The sequence below is a fragment of the Capra hircus genome, chromosome 2, assembly GCF_001704415.2.
Source record: "Capra hircus breed San Clemente chromosome 2, ASM170441v1, whole genome shotgun sequence".
Taxonomy (NCBI): domain Eukaryota; kingdom Metazoa; phylum Chordata; class Mammalia; order Artiodactyla; family Bovidae; genus Capra; species Capra hircus.
This window is the reverse complement of record NC_030809.1, coordinates 46,441,149-46,454,302: the sequence shown is the minus strand read 5'-3', so window position 1 is coordinate 46,454,302 and position 13,154 is coordinate 46,441,149. Positions and strand designations below refer to the sequence as shown.

General features: G+C 37.5%; 1 protein-coding gene across 5 annotated transcripts; it reads right to left on the bottom strand.

The window, feature by feature from the left end:
* On the bottom strand, positions 2,994–13,140 carry PPIL3 (peptidylprolyl isomerase like 3). 5 transcript variants are annotated; one of them, XM_005676354.3, is made up of 8 exons: positions 13,017–13,140; positions 12,786–12,853; positions 12,204–12,279; positions 11,023–11,097; positions 9,488–9,581; positions 9,058–9,125; positions 5,816–5,934; positions 2,994–3,462 (listed from the first exon to the last, which is right to left on the bottom strand). In XM_005676354.3, the coding sequence occupies exons 3-8, from the start codon at positions 12,204–12,206 to the stop codon at positions 3,336–3,338; spliced, it is 486 nt and encodes a 161-aa protein (XP_005676411.1). In that variant the 5' UTR covers positions 12,207–12,279; positions 12,786–12,853; positions 13,017–13,140; the 3' UTR covers positions 2,994–3,335. The 5 variants fall into 5 exon arrangements, with proteins under 5 accessions (XP_005676411.1, XP_013826478.1, XP_017916547.1 ...); XM_013971024.2 differs by adding an exon at positions 11,204–11,256 and having other exon boundaries at positions 12,786–13,122; XM_018061058.1 differs by lacking the exon at positions 12,786–12,853 and adding an exon at positions 11,204–11,256 and having other exon boundaries at positions 13,017–13,118.

The following is a 13,154-nucleotide window of genomic DNA, read 5'->3' as shown; positions in this document are numbered from 1 at the left end:
TTTGGGTTGATCAGCCATATTCTAGTCTTCTTAGTAGTTTATGGGCTTCCCTAGTGGCTCAGACAGTAAAGGGCCTGCCTGCAATGTAGAAGACCCAGGTTCGATCCCTGGGTTGGAAAGATCCCTTGGAGAACAGAAACGTTACCCATTCTGGTATTCTTGCTTAGACAGTTCTATGGACAGAGGAGCCTGGTAGGCTATAATCCATGGGATTGCTAAGAGTTGGACATGACTGAGCAACTAACACTTTGACTTTCAATATATGGAACAGGTATCAATCACCCAACTGCTAATGTGATCGGTGAACCAGTTAATTCAGTTTGAGTGGACAGAAATCAATGTTCTGAGTTTTGATCCTCGCTACCTACAAGAGGCCCATGGGTGCAGTCAATATACTTCCTTATCTATGAGATCCTTATGGGTACAGCTGAGCAGACCTAAGAATGAGTTCGAAGAACCCAAAAGTCACCATACTGGCAACACTAAAAAAACAATGGCACAGTTTCGAATAAAAATTGAGGGAATGTCAGTCAGTACAAAAACATCCTGCAATCAGTAAAATACTCTTAAGGGTGGTGACAAAATTCAATATGTTTGGAGAAGAAATATATCAAGGGTAGATGGATTTAGAGACTGTCATACAGAATAAAGTAAGTCAGAAAGAGGAAAACAAATATTGTATATTAACACATATATGTGGGACAGTGAGTAAAAGCAGAGACCTGATTTTCCCAGTCACATGCTTGTTTGAAGGGTTATGTCCTTAAGCAGGGGGACAAAAAAAAAGTCTTATCTGATCTACTGAAGACTTATTTTTCTATATCCTATCAAATATCTTATAAACGAAGATGTTCACATTAAGTTTACTCTGACAGATGAACTCAATGTGACAACAGGGTAAAGAAAAAGTAAATTGATAAAATAATATTTTAAATACTAGGTTTATGGAAATATCATTACTTCAGATTGTGACTGATAACTTATATTCTAGGATAACTAGACTGACTGAAATCAAATCACTGTCTAAACACCTTACAAAATTCTATCACAGAGTCAGAAGAATTCAAAGACATCATTACATATAAACAAAAACAAATAAAGCTGCAGAAAAATGCCCAAAGACATTTTCTCATTGGATGAACAATGTGAGGTCTTAATGGTCATAGTTAACTATTTGGTGTATTTTATATTTTGAAATTGCCAGAACATTCCCATGGGAAACAACATAGCCATTATTTTTGTGGTTAAGAGAAAAAAGATATAAAGTATAAGCAGTGGCAAACCAAATTCTGACCCAAAAAAGGCCTTAATACTAATTCTAGAAACTAATGATGAAAAAGGTGAAACAAAACCTGAGGGCATTGATATAACTGGCCACTGAGTTTATTGGAAGGTATGGGAGACATCAATAGTAAAAAGAGGATAACTGCAAGCTAACTCCCAAACTGCACTTAAGAATCAAAACATTAATTAGATCAGCCATCTGCAGAAATGATACAAAGAAATGTTTTGTATCATTTTTAGGAATACCCAACGTCTAATCCAGTTGATCTACGCAGTGAATAGGACATAGTTCTTGATCAAATCAATGGTATAGTCTGATAAATGACCTGATTAAGTGAGAAGCCTGATATGGTTAAGAAGGCAGCTTCCATTTACTGGCTACAGAACACTCCTCCACACCAGAAGCTTTACACACACTGTGTCATTTAATCCTAACAAGAGTCATATGGAGGATTATTTATGAGAAAATTAAAGCTTGGAGATGTTAACATGCCTAGTTAATAGTAGGAGGCAGAGCTGTGATTCAGACCCAGACCAGGACTCTACAACTAATTGTATTTTCCAAATGGATCATCTGTAAAACTCTTATCCTGCATTTATGTATTTCTGCATTTAAAAAAAAGATACACTTTAAAAAGATGTTCCATGGGCAAATCAGTTAGGGCATTCTGAGTGTTCACTGTATTCCAGGACTTCTCTGGGCCTTTACTATAAACACCAGGGGAAATGCGTAATGGATTGACTGGCCTCTCTAGGCTATCTCTTTATCTTTCCTCTTTCTAACGGTACAAAGTAAATAGTTAATAGAAATATTTCTAGGATGTGGAGTATGTTAAGGCTATATATTGTCACCCTGTTTATTTAACTTATATGCAGAGTACATCATGTGAAATGCTGGACTGGATGAAGCACAAGCTGGAATCAAGATTGCTGGGAGAAATATCAATAACCTCAGATATGCAAATGACACCACCCTATGGCAGAAAGCGAAGAACGAAAGAGCCTCTTAATGAAAGAGGAGTGAAAAAGTTGATTTAAAATTCAACATTCAGAAAGCTAAGATCCTGGCATCTGGTTCCATCACTTCATGACAAATAGATGGGGAAACAGTGGAAACAGTGAGACTATTTTTTGGGGCTCCAAAATCACTGCAGATGGTGACTGCAGCCATGAAATTTTAAAAAACACTTGCTTCTTGGAAGAAAAGTTATGACCAATCTAGACAGCTTATTAAAAAGCAGAGACATTACTTGGCCAAAAAAGGTCCATCTAGTCAAAGTTATGGTTTTTCCAGTAGTCATGTATGGATGTGAGTTGGACTATACAGAAAGCTGAGTGCCGAAGAATTGATGCTTTTGACCTGTGGTGTTGGAGAAGATGCTTAAGAGTCCCTTGGACAGCAAAGAGATACAACCAGTCTACCCTAAAAGAAATCAGTCCTGAATATTCTTTGAGAGGACTGATGCTGAAGTTGAAACTCCAATACTTTGGCCATCTGATTCGAAGACCTGACTCATTTGAAAAGACCCTGATGCTGGGAAAGATTGAAGGCAGGAGAAGGGGACAACAGAGGATGAGATGGTTGGATGACATCACGGACTCAATGAACATGTGTTTGAGTCAACTCCGGGAGTTGGTGATGGACAGGGAGGCCTGGTGTGCTGTAGTCCATGGGGTCCCAAAGAGTCAGACATGACTGAGCAACTGAATTGAACTGAACAGGATGTGGACTAGATATGGTAGGAATATGTAATTAGGGTGCTCAAAAATGCCTGGATTTGACACTCAGCATTTAAAAATGAATGTTTATATGAAAATACAAAGTTAAACACAGGGTTGTTTTTTTAAATTAAAGAAATGCATTAGATAATAGTCATAGAATATGCTCTAAAAATAGGACTAAACACTGTTTGGCCCCTCTTGCTACGAGCAACTCACAGAAGATCTTGGTTATAAACAAGCTGCAATTTTTGACATAATTAAAACTGAGTAAACCATAATAGGTGTGTTCCTTGAATAGTTTGCCAAATATTTGTCCAGGTCTATTATAGCTACTGGGCAAATGGGTTGGCATGAATAGTTATGTCCTTAATGTGTACATCATTAAGAGGTCGATATGTCTTCTCATTTACGGGTAACTTCTCCAGTTCATCTAGAGTCTCCAGACCATCTATCACCCTGAAAGAGAAACAATATAATGTTTGAAAATTTCCTACGATTGAAATATAATATCCAAATACCAACAACAATTATAGTCTAAGAGAAAACGACCAAGTCGTACTATTTTTTGAGTTCTCCTGTTGAGTATACAGTAAGATATTGCTTTGATTTTCTGCCATAAGTAGGGCCCAAAATTCACAAACAAAAATTCATGTTTATGCCTTTAGACAAAAGTAGCAATGGGCAGGAATATTCCCATCAAAGTATCTAAATGATGTATTCTGCCTCATTCACATGGATTAGCTACAAATGGGGCCAATACAACCAGTCAGAAAGTTTTCTTTGCTATAAGAAAAGCCTGGAGAAAGTATGTAAGGATGACAGTTATTTTGAGTACTGCCCTGCACTGAATGTTCTGAAGTGGGTAGCTTCTTTGTACTTTAGTGTTTAAACGTGTGTTTTTATTTTTTGCTTCTAAACAACAAAAAGAAATACTGACGAGAAGATTGACAGCTAAGCCCACTTCCAGCAAGCCCAATTCATGTTTCTATCAGAAAAAAAAAAAATATAGCTATTTTTCTGATATGTTCTAGAAACTTAGTCTACTAAGACAAAGTGGCTTTTTAGATTATATTTCCTAGTGCACTTTGAATCAATTCCTAAGACTTAGATTAGGTACTTTAAAAATAACAGATTCCCATTTTATTTTACATTTCCACTAAAATGTTATTATAGCCAAAGCCTTTTGATTTTACACCCAAAAGTAGGCAGTTAAGGTCTTTAAATTGTAAGTTTTAAAGGCTTTCCCATGTTCTGGGTCAGTAAGAGAAAAAAGAGGGTGCAGGAAAAAGATCCCAGGCAAAAAAAGGCATACAGAGCTGAGGTAAGTCAAGTATTTGGGAATGGGTACCTTTGAGAACCGGCAAAAGCTATGAAACATTTTCTCAGAAAAATGTGTGCATATACAGAAAAGAGTTTCAAGGAGTTACTAGACCAAAGGTTAAGAATACTTGTTCTAAATGCTACAGTGTTTTTTAACCAATTCAGTAAGATAATTCCTACTAATTACTAATCAATAATTCTGAATGGTGTGTTAGGGAGAATATAAAACAAAGGGAGTGTAAAGATTATCCATATACACACAAAAACTACTAAAGGCTCTAATATTCCTTTTCATCAAATATTAATATATAAATTAGACATGCATACGGAATGAAAAAGAAAAGCTGTAGACTCTTGTATTTTTAATTAAACTAGCTTGGCAACCAAACTGTTAAATAAAACAAACTATAGAACTGTGCCTTGGTTTACTGAACACAGTAAATAATTTGTTGACAAACTGACTTCCTGTTGATTTATTAAAGCAATTACCAGGGATAGTGCATCTAATGGATTTTCTTGCAGAGACTGCTAAAAGTCTCCTCAAGATTCCATTCCCCTATAGAGGCCTGATTTTATTGAGATGGCAATATATCTAGCTGAAAAACATTTCCTACCCTCTCTTGTAAGTAAGGTCTGAGTCTTTCAGGGAAGTTCTTTAAAAGGGGACTGATTCAGCTGGCATAAGACTCTTGAGAGTCCCTTGGACTGCAAAGAGATCCAACCAGTCCTGGGTGTTCCTTGGAAGGACTGATGCTAAAGCTGAAACGCCAATACTCTGGCCACCTCATGTGAAGAGTTGACTCACTGGAAAAGACTCTGATGCTGGGAGGGATTGGGGGCGGGAGGAGAAGGGGACGACAGAGGATGAGATGGCTGGATGGCATCACCAACTCGATGGACATGAGTTTGGGTGAATTCCGGGAGTTGGTGATAGACAGGGAGGTCTGGCGTGCTGCAATTCATGATGTCACAGAGTCGGACATGACTGAGCGACTGAACTGAACTGAACTGATTCAGCTGGCAAGCACCTTTTGCCTTTCCTCCTCCTTTCTGCTTGGAACACAAAAGTTCTGACTGGCGCTTTGCTGCCCAAATTATAACTATGAAGTGAATTTCAGAATGAAAGCTAATGATGGCTGAGAAAAAAGAAAGGCACCTGGAACATCAATGACATACTAGAACCACCATCCCAGTTCATCTTGTTTAAGCAACTGTTTTTCAGACGTGTTGATACAAAATGCTATTCTGAATGAAAACAATACATACTGTTAACTTGCATAAGATCCTGAAAAAAAAGTGCTGGTGCTTCTTTACAAAATAACTGAGGGTGAGAGAGGCTGTAAATTACCCAAGGTCACATGGCTATTTAAGTGGTGGGTGTAAATTTCAGGTACATGTAGCTCTCATACTGCTCTTTGAATACTAGTCATGCCATGATCACAGTCACTCATACATGCTTTGCAGTGAAATTCCAAACCAGAATACTCACTTGCCAAATACTGTGTATTTCATGTCCAGATGTGGCTGCTTTCCATAGGTGATGAAAAACTGAGATCCATTAGTATTTGGGCCATTATTAGCCATAGATACAACACCTCTAACACTGTGCTGAAAAGGACAGACCAAAGTATTAATTGCTTTTACATAAGCATTCCAAATATAGAACTGAAATAAGACATGCATTCTTCACCTTCCCAATATTTAAGAGATCAAGAAAACATGTAATCAGTTTCCATCAGGGCTAGTTCAAATGTTCAGTTTCTGTATTATCTGTATCTCTGGAAACTTGTATGTTAATTGTTTATATACCAAATCATATTCCTCAATTTCATCTTTGGAGAAGTAGAGCCACAAACACTTTTGGCAACACCAATGTATAATAGAAATAATCCGTACATTTACATTAAGGAACAGTGTGCTGGCATGAAACCATCAGGCAGACAACAAAACCAAAATCCCCATAATCTCTTCATATATACACTGGACTCTGGCTAGTTTCTTTATCTGTAAAACAAGGGAGGTTGGACTAGTTCAGGGGTTTTTTCATAATTCAAATTCTCACAAGGGTTGCTGCTGCTGCTGCTGCTAAGTCGCTTCAGTCGTGTCTGACTCTGTGTGACCCCATAGACGGCAGCCCACTAGGCTCCTCGGTCCCTGGGATACTCCAGGCAAGAATACTGGAGTGGGGTGCCACTGCAAGGGTTAGCAGATAATAAATTGATAATTGGGCAGAATGTAAACATTAGGGAATGGTGGAATCTGGCAAAAGGAATAGTGTATCTCTTGCCTCATGACATATACAATTTTTTTTAAACCAATGGCCATAAAGAATGAATCTGTGGGTCTTCCACCCATGGGCAGTCAGTTCATAAACCCAGGACTGGATGATCTAAGGAAGGCCTTGTCCATGTTATACCACAGAATGTGTATAGGAGTTAAAAGGACTTTACCAATAAGACTGAAGACAGAACTGTCTTACAGGGAGATGCCCAAATATCAAATACACTAAAAGTAACTCCGATGATTACTCTGTCCGATGCTATTCATAGCAGACACTAATGAGACAAACCACAAAAATGCAACTACATAGATATTAATGCTTTACTGTCTCCCTAAAAGGTGACTACCAATCAAATGTATTTGATGCATCATAAGAATATATGTACCACTTACAGTATAATAAGCAACCATTAACCTGTTTCCAAGCTTTCAGAATTAAAATTTACCAAACTGTTGCATATGCCTATATGCTCCTCTCAGCTATTACTTCAGCCTCTCGAAGTGGTAACTAGTATTCTACTATCTTTATAAATGCCTGAACAATATATTGTTTCCTTTTGCTGGTTTCTGAGTTCTATAAAATAGTTCATACTATTTTTTAGTCTTCTAGAAAATGATTTCTGCAGTTAACATAATGTTTCCAAGATTCATACATGTATTTTACTACTGAATATACTGCAATTTGTCCACTCAAAGATTGATGGACATTGTTTTTCGATTTTTGTTATTACAAGTAGTACTCTAGGAACACACTTGTACATGTTTCCTAGTGCACATGTACATGAATTTCTCTAGGGTAAACGTGTGGGAATGGAATTTCTGGGTTAGAGTACGTGACTATTCACGCATCCTCAATTCTGGTATGTTAGAAAATAATTCTTAACCTTGTTTGTGTAGGAAATACCAGGGAACCTTAAAATATAGTCACGGTCCTAATCAGTTCTACTGTTTTTCTCTAGATTTCGGGAGGTAAGGCCCTACTCTTTTTTTTTTAATTTAAAACTTCTACAGGTCAATCTGTCACCAGCAAAGTTTGAAAATCACTGGTATAGGATGACAGATCAGTACTATGGAAACAGTTATTAATTAATGCCTAAAAAACCGTTTCATTTCCAATTCAGGAAAAGAGTGACTTTTAAAACAATTTATCACCTCCCAACCCCAACTTTGCCAACAAAGGTCTGCCTAGTCAAGACTATGGTTTTTCCAGTGGTCATATATGGGTGTGAGAGTGGGACTGTGAAGAAAGCTGAGTGCCGAAGACTTGATGCTTTTGAACTGTGCTGTTGCAGAAGACTCTTGAGAGTCCCTTGGACTGCAAGGAGATCCAACCAGTCCATTATAAAGGAGATCAGCCCTGGGTGTTCTTTGGAAGGAATGATGCTAAAGCTGAAACTCCAATACTTTGGCCACCTCAGTGAAGAGTTGACTCACTGGAAAAGACTCTGATGCTGGGAGGAATTGGAGGCAGGAGGAGAAGGGGACGACAGAGGATGAGATGGGTGGATGGCATCACCAACTCGATGGATGTGAGTTTGAGTGAACTCCGGGAGTTGGTGATGGACAGGGAGGCCTGGTGTGCTGTGATTCATGGGGTCGCAAAGAGTCGGACACGATTGAGCAACTGAACTGAACTGAACTCCAACTTTGTAACAATATTTATTTATGACAGAAAAGCAAAAAGATAAATTATTCCTAATGACCGTCCAGAGATAACACTGAAGTGAATATTTTTAGAAGTTTTGCTGAGTACATTTTACTGTAACTTCAAAACAATATACTTAATTACATATTCAGATTGAAAGACCACACAATAAATTGTTAACTGATGTCATCTCTGGGGAATGTAACTTTTTAAAATTAATATGTACTAGTTTTTTAACTTTTAGAAAAAAGAAAATTCTTTAGAAAGTTTAAAAAAATACAAAGGAAATATAAGTATCTAACTTTTCTATGCTGAAGATTTATTTATGTGCACTTCTCTGAGACCTAGCTGAGAACTACCATACACATTAAGTGAAGTTAAAACAGAAATATTCAAATATCTAAGAGAAGATGATAAAAAGCTGGCAATTGATAACAGGCAATATTGCAACCAAAAGGTCTGACAGTCTCTACTCCCCACTCTCAGAAAAGACCAGTGATTCATATCATTCAACATGAATTCTGTAGTGAGACATGAAGCCCCACAGGTATATTACTGATTAAACATTTCAGATTGGACCAAAAGGTGAGCTCACGTAATGTCAAGATTCATGTGATGGTTGAGATCCACTATAAGGCTAGAACTGACATTTATATTTCCTCTCTGACATCACTTATCAAGCGTGAAAAACTACAAAAAAAAGTATATTTACTAATTATTTTAACCTGTATTATTACAACATATGCATCGGTTTCCAAATGTAAACACAGCATGAAAAAATAGATTCTGAAGTATTTTGGATATACCTTAAGATATTCACTATATTCATCTTCAAACTTCTTGCCCCAGATACTGTTACCTCCCCTTCCAGTACCTATATTATAAGACAAACAAATGAAGTATCTAATTAAAGGTGAAAGGGTTCATGTTCTAAATGTAAGGGCTAGTTTATATAGCGTAACCCTTTAAATACAAATAAAATCTGATATATCCTTTCTTTCTTCCCCAAAATGAACTTTAAAAAACATAAAAATAAAGTATCTCTACAAAACCCCCAAACCCTCCTTATAAATATTGTTATTCATATTTTAGGGCTTAGTGCTAGTAGCTTCTGCTTAAAAATTTCTTGCTAAGGTAAGTTATAAAAACCCCACATGCTTTTATTTTTTTATTCTTTATCTAGTCTCTTCTTTACATAATATGTTCAATTCCCTACATATTACTGGAATCACTTACCTGTTGGATCTCCCGTTTGAACCATGAAACCCTTGATATTTCTATGAAATATACAGCCATTGTAGTAATTACTGGCACAAAGAGCCAAGAAATTCTGGAGAGTAAAAACAGTGATTGAGAAATGTAGCAGAAACATATTTTAGATAACACATGAATTGTATTTACTGAAAATACTGCAACAACCTTTTAAACAATGTCTTTCAAGCATTACTTTAGGTAAAGTCACTGACTAAAACTCTCCGATAGCTTCCTTCTATTCCTGAAAGAAAATGCAAAATCCTCAGCAGAGCCTAGCAAGCCCTGCCTGACCTAGCCTACTTCTGCATCTCATGATAATCACTCCTTCCCTGCTACTTACTGTGTTAACCCCATCAGCCTTCTGAAAGTTTATTCAAAAAACACAGGCTTTCACACCTTGAGGCCCTGTACCTATTTCTATACCTGGAACGTTCTTTTTTATAAGTCCTTCCATGGAGATGCCTTCATTAGCTTTCACACTCCGTTCTTAAAGTGCAATACCACTTTCTTGGCTAGCCTTGCCCTCACCTTCTTTTAAATAAATCCTTTCACATTACTCTCCATCTCAACACTTTATTTCCCTCAAGGCATTATTTCCCGCTAGAATTACTGTTTTTTCTAATGAATTTTCCCCCTGCCTATCAGGTAACTATTAGCTCCACATGAGCAAGGAATGTCTCTTGTTCATCACTAAAGTTCCAAATGCTGGCAAGATAGCTTCTCATAAGCAAAATTGCTGAATGAATGAATATATATAGCTGACTCCTTTTTTTTTCCCTTCTTGTATTTTTTTGGCCATGCCACGCTGCTTATGGGATATTAATTAGTTCCCCAACCAGAGACTGAACCTACGCCACAGGAGTGAAAGCACCAAGTCCTAACCACTGGACCGCCAAGGAACTCCCTTTTTCCTTCTATCCTTGTTATTTAAACAAGTGAAATAATATATGGAACAGTTCCCTTATATTTCTTGAGAAAAATGAGCCAAAAGAAAAAGATACCAACCACACTATGGTAAGAGAAAAATCATCTACCCTTTCTTTAATTCACTTTAACATCAGAAAAAGAAGTGTAGGACTTCCCTGGTGGTCCAGTGGTTAAGAATCTGCCTGTCAATGTTGGGGACACAGGTTCAATCCCTGGTCTGGAAAGATTCTACATGCCAAGGGGCAACTAAGCCTGTGTGCCACAACTACTGAGCCTGTCTGCCAAGGGCCCATGCTCTACAACAAGAGAAACCACCACAAAGAGAAGCTGGTGCACTGCAAATACAGAGTAGCCCCTGCTCCCTGCAACCAGAGCAGCCCTGCATGCAGCATCAAAGACCCAGCACAGCTAAAAATTAAGTAATTTATTTAAAAGAAAACGAAGTATAAATTAGGTCAGAAATTATGACTGATGGTTTAGAAAAGTTTTCTATTTTGAGGGGGGAAAGCCATTTAAGTTAGGTGACTCAATTTCAAAATAGCTACCCTATTGAGTTAACTCATCTTTTATGCATACATTATGGTACTCACTTCACATGTTTTGGGTGTCCTTTCACAGAAGACTTCTATTTTAATATCACCTACATCTGTATGCAATGTCACCGACTAAAAAGGAGAGAGAATGTGAGAAAAATGAGATTTCTTCAGGTGATTTTGTGCACTATTTCATTTCCCTAACTAGATATATTTGAATAAAAACAGAAAGAAATACCATTTCAGAGATGATCTATCCTTACAGTAGCTCTTGAGAGATAAGTTGCATTTCTTCAACATTATTTCAGCAGTAGAAAAAAAAATTCCAGAGGAGAAAGGTAAATGTTTAGGTAAAATGGTATCTATGCTAAAAATTTGGGAGCAAATACTATGATGGAAATAATTATCTTATTTGAATTTTTCATCAATAAAAATGATTTTTATGTATGACTGACTTAAATAAGCAGTTCACTGTCATTAATATTTATTGAAAAACAGTAAGAAGAAGACTTTTACATAGTTTTTTTTAACCATTTCCCTTATATAATTTAATTGTGAGAGCTGAAAAACAATTTCTCCACTAAAGACAACAGACATAAAAAGCATCTGTGTTTTCAGATCCTAAATGTGCAGAGGTAACCAGAGTACTCCTTCTTTCTTGCCTTTTTGCTTAATCTATTCAGTGGTAGTCAAAATACTCATTTTGTTACTCCATTCCAGAGAGGCTAGAAAGCTTCTGAGACTTCTTTTTAAATTTCTCTTCTTTTTACAATAGTATCTACCAGTCAGAGTATGACTAAGTTGAAGAAAGAGGGCAGGAATGTGTGTGTGTGTGTTGGTGGGGCAGAAATGTGTGTGTTGGTGGGGTGTGTGTGTGTTGGTGGGGCACACTGCTTTCTTTCTATCTCCAACTCCAGTTGTCCACCTTAGATCAAGAGCAAAAGGATCCAATGAAAATAATCACACCTGACTATGCTCTTCTGCAACAACCCCTTTCCATCTCTCTCTCGTATCAATCTTTTTCCATATAAACGTAAACTCTGTGTTGTTTAAGTGAAAAGCATAATTTAATTTTGCCTTTGCTGGTTTTGTTTAGAATCATTTTACACTGTATAGTTCTTCATCTTATTATGTCTGTTTTGTCATTGAAATTTCCATGCAGTTTTAATTCCCTTGATTTTCTAAAAAAAAAAGTTACTTATTATGAAAGACATTCATAAGAATTCCATAAATTTTACCATTTTCTTTCTTGATGGTTTCAGGAAGCACTGTTACTTTCTCAGGGTTTATTGAGAGAAGTTCAAAAACAAGCCTCTATTTACAAAAGAAAAGAGAATTAATTTCATTTCCCTCTTTTAACTCACACAAACTGTTTTATGACATATTTAAAAGAAAAAGTGTCAGCGAGTACCCATTCTACCCAAGTAATAAAAATTCAGTTATGGAAGCGATCAGGCGAAACTAATCGACTCCAGACCCTCAAACTCCTCTTTTCTTGCTCACTTCTCAAGGGTCGAGTACATTCCTGCCTTGGGGTCCAGGCACTGGGTGTTCCCCTCGAGTGGAACATGTACACTCAGACATCTGTACGGCTAGTTTCCTCACCTCCAAATCGCTGCTCAAATGTCTGGTTAAACCTGCCTTACCGATTTCCTTTTCTCACAGCACTTTCCACTAGTATACCTCATCCTTTACTAGTCGTCACCCTCCCCACACAGAATAAACTCACTTGTAAGCAGTCCAAGAACCAAAACACACAGCGCTCTGCAAGCACTTGAGTTAAGCTAATGAAACAATAAGTGACGTTACCCCATACTTACTTAACCACTTCGATTAGCACAGTTGTTGTTAAAACAGCAAAGATGCAATCGTAGGTACCCCCACGGGTCTGTAGATTCGAAATGCCCCACCGGAAGTCGAGCAAGAGATCCATTAGAGAGAACGCCCCTCGCCTGTTCGCGTCCTCCCTTCCCCCCTCCCTATCTGTAACCCAACCGAGAAGAACTAGGGATAGAATGTAGGATTTATTCCCCACCAGGAACACTTCTGACCTTGAGAGGGGGCTCTTTCAATAATTACACTAGGACAAAAAGCGTTAATTCTGGGCAACCTCTAGAACTGCCTTGGGCTCAGACGTAAAATGGAAAGGACCTCTTCCGCCCGGCTCCTGCGTCCCGCCCACTTTCACA

Bases quoted from the DNA above. Each gene is read 5' to 3' on its own strand.
- PPIL3 (XM_005676354.3), bottom strand. The intron at 9,126-9,487 runs GTAAGTGATTCC...CTTATAATATAG, and splicing joins TCAAACGGGAGATCCAACAG to GTACTGGAAGGGGAGGTAAC. The intron at 5,935-9,057 runs GTATATCCAAAA...TGTCCTTTTCAG, and splicing joins AATATAGTGAATATCTTAAG to CACAGTGTTAGAGGTGTTGT.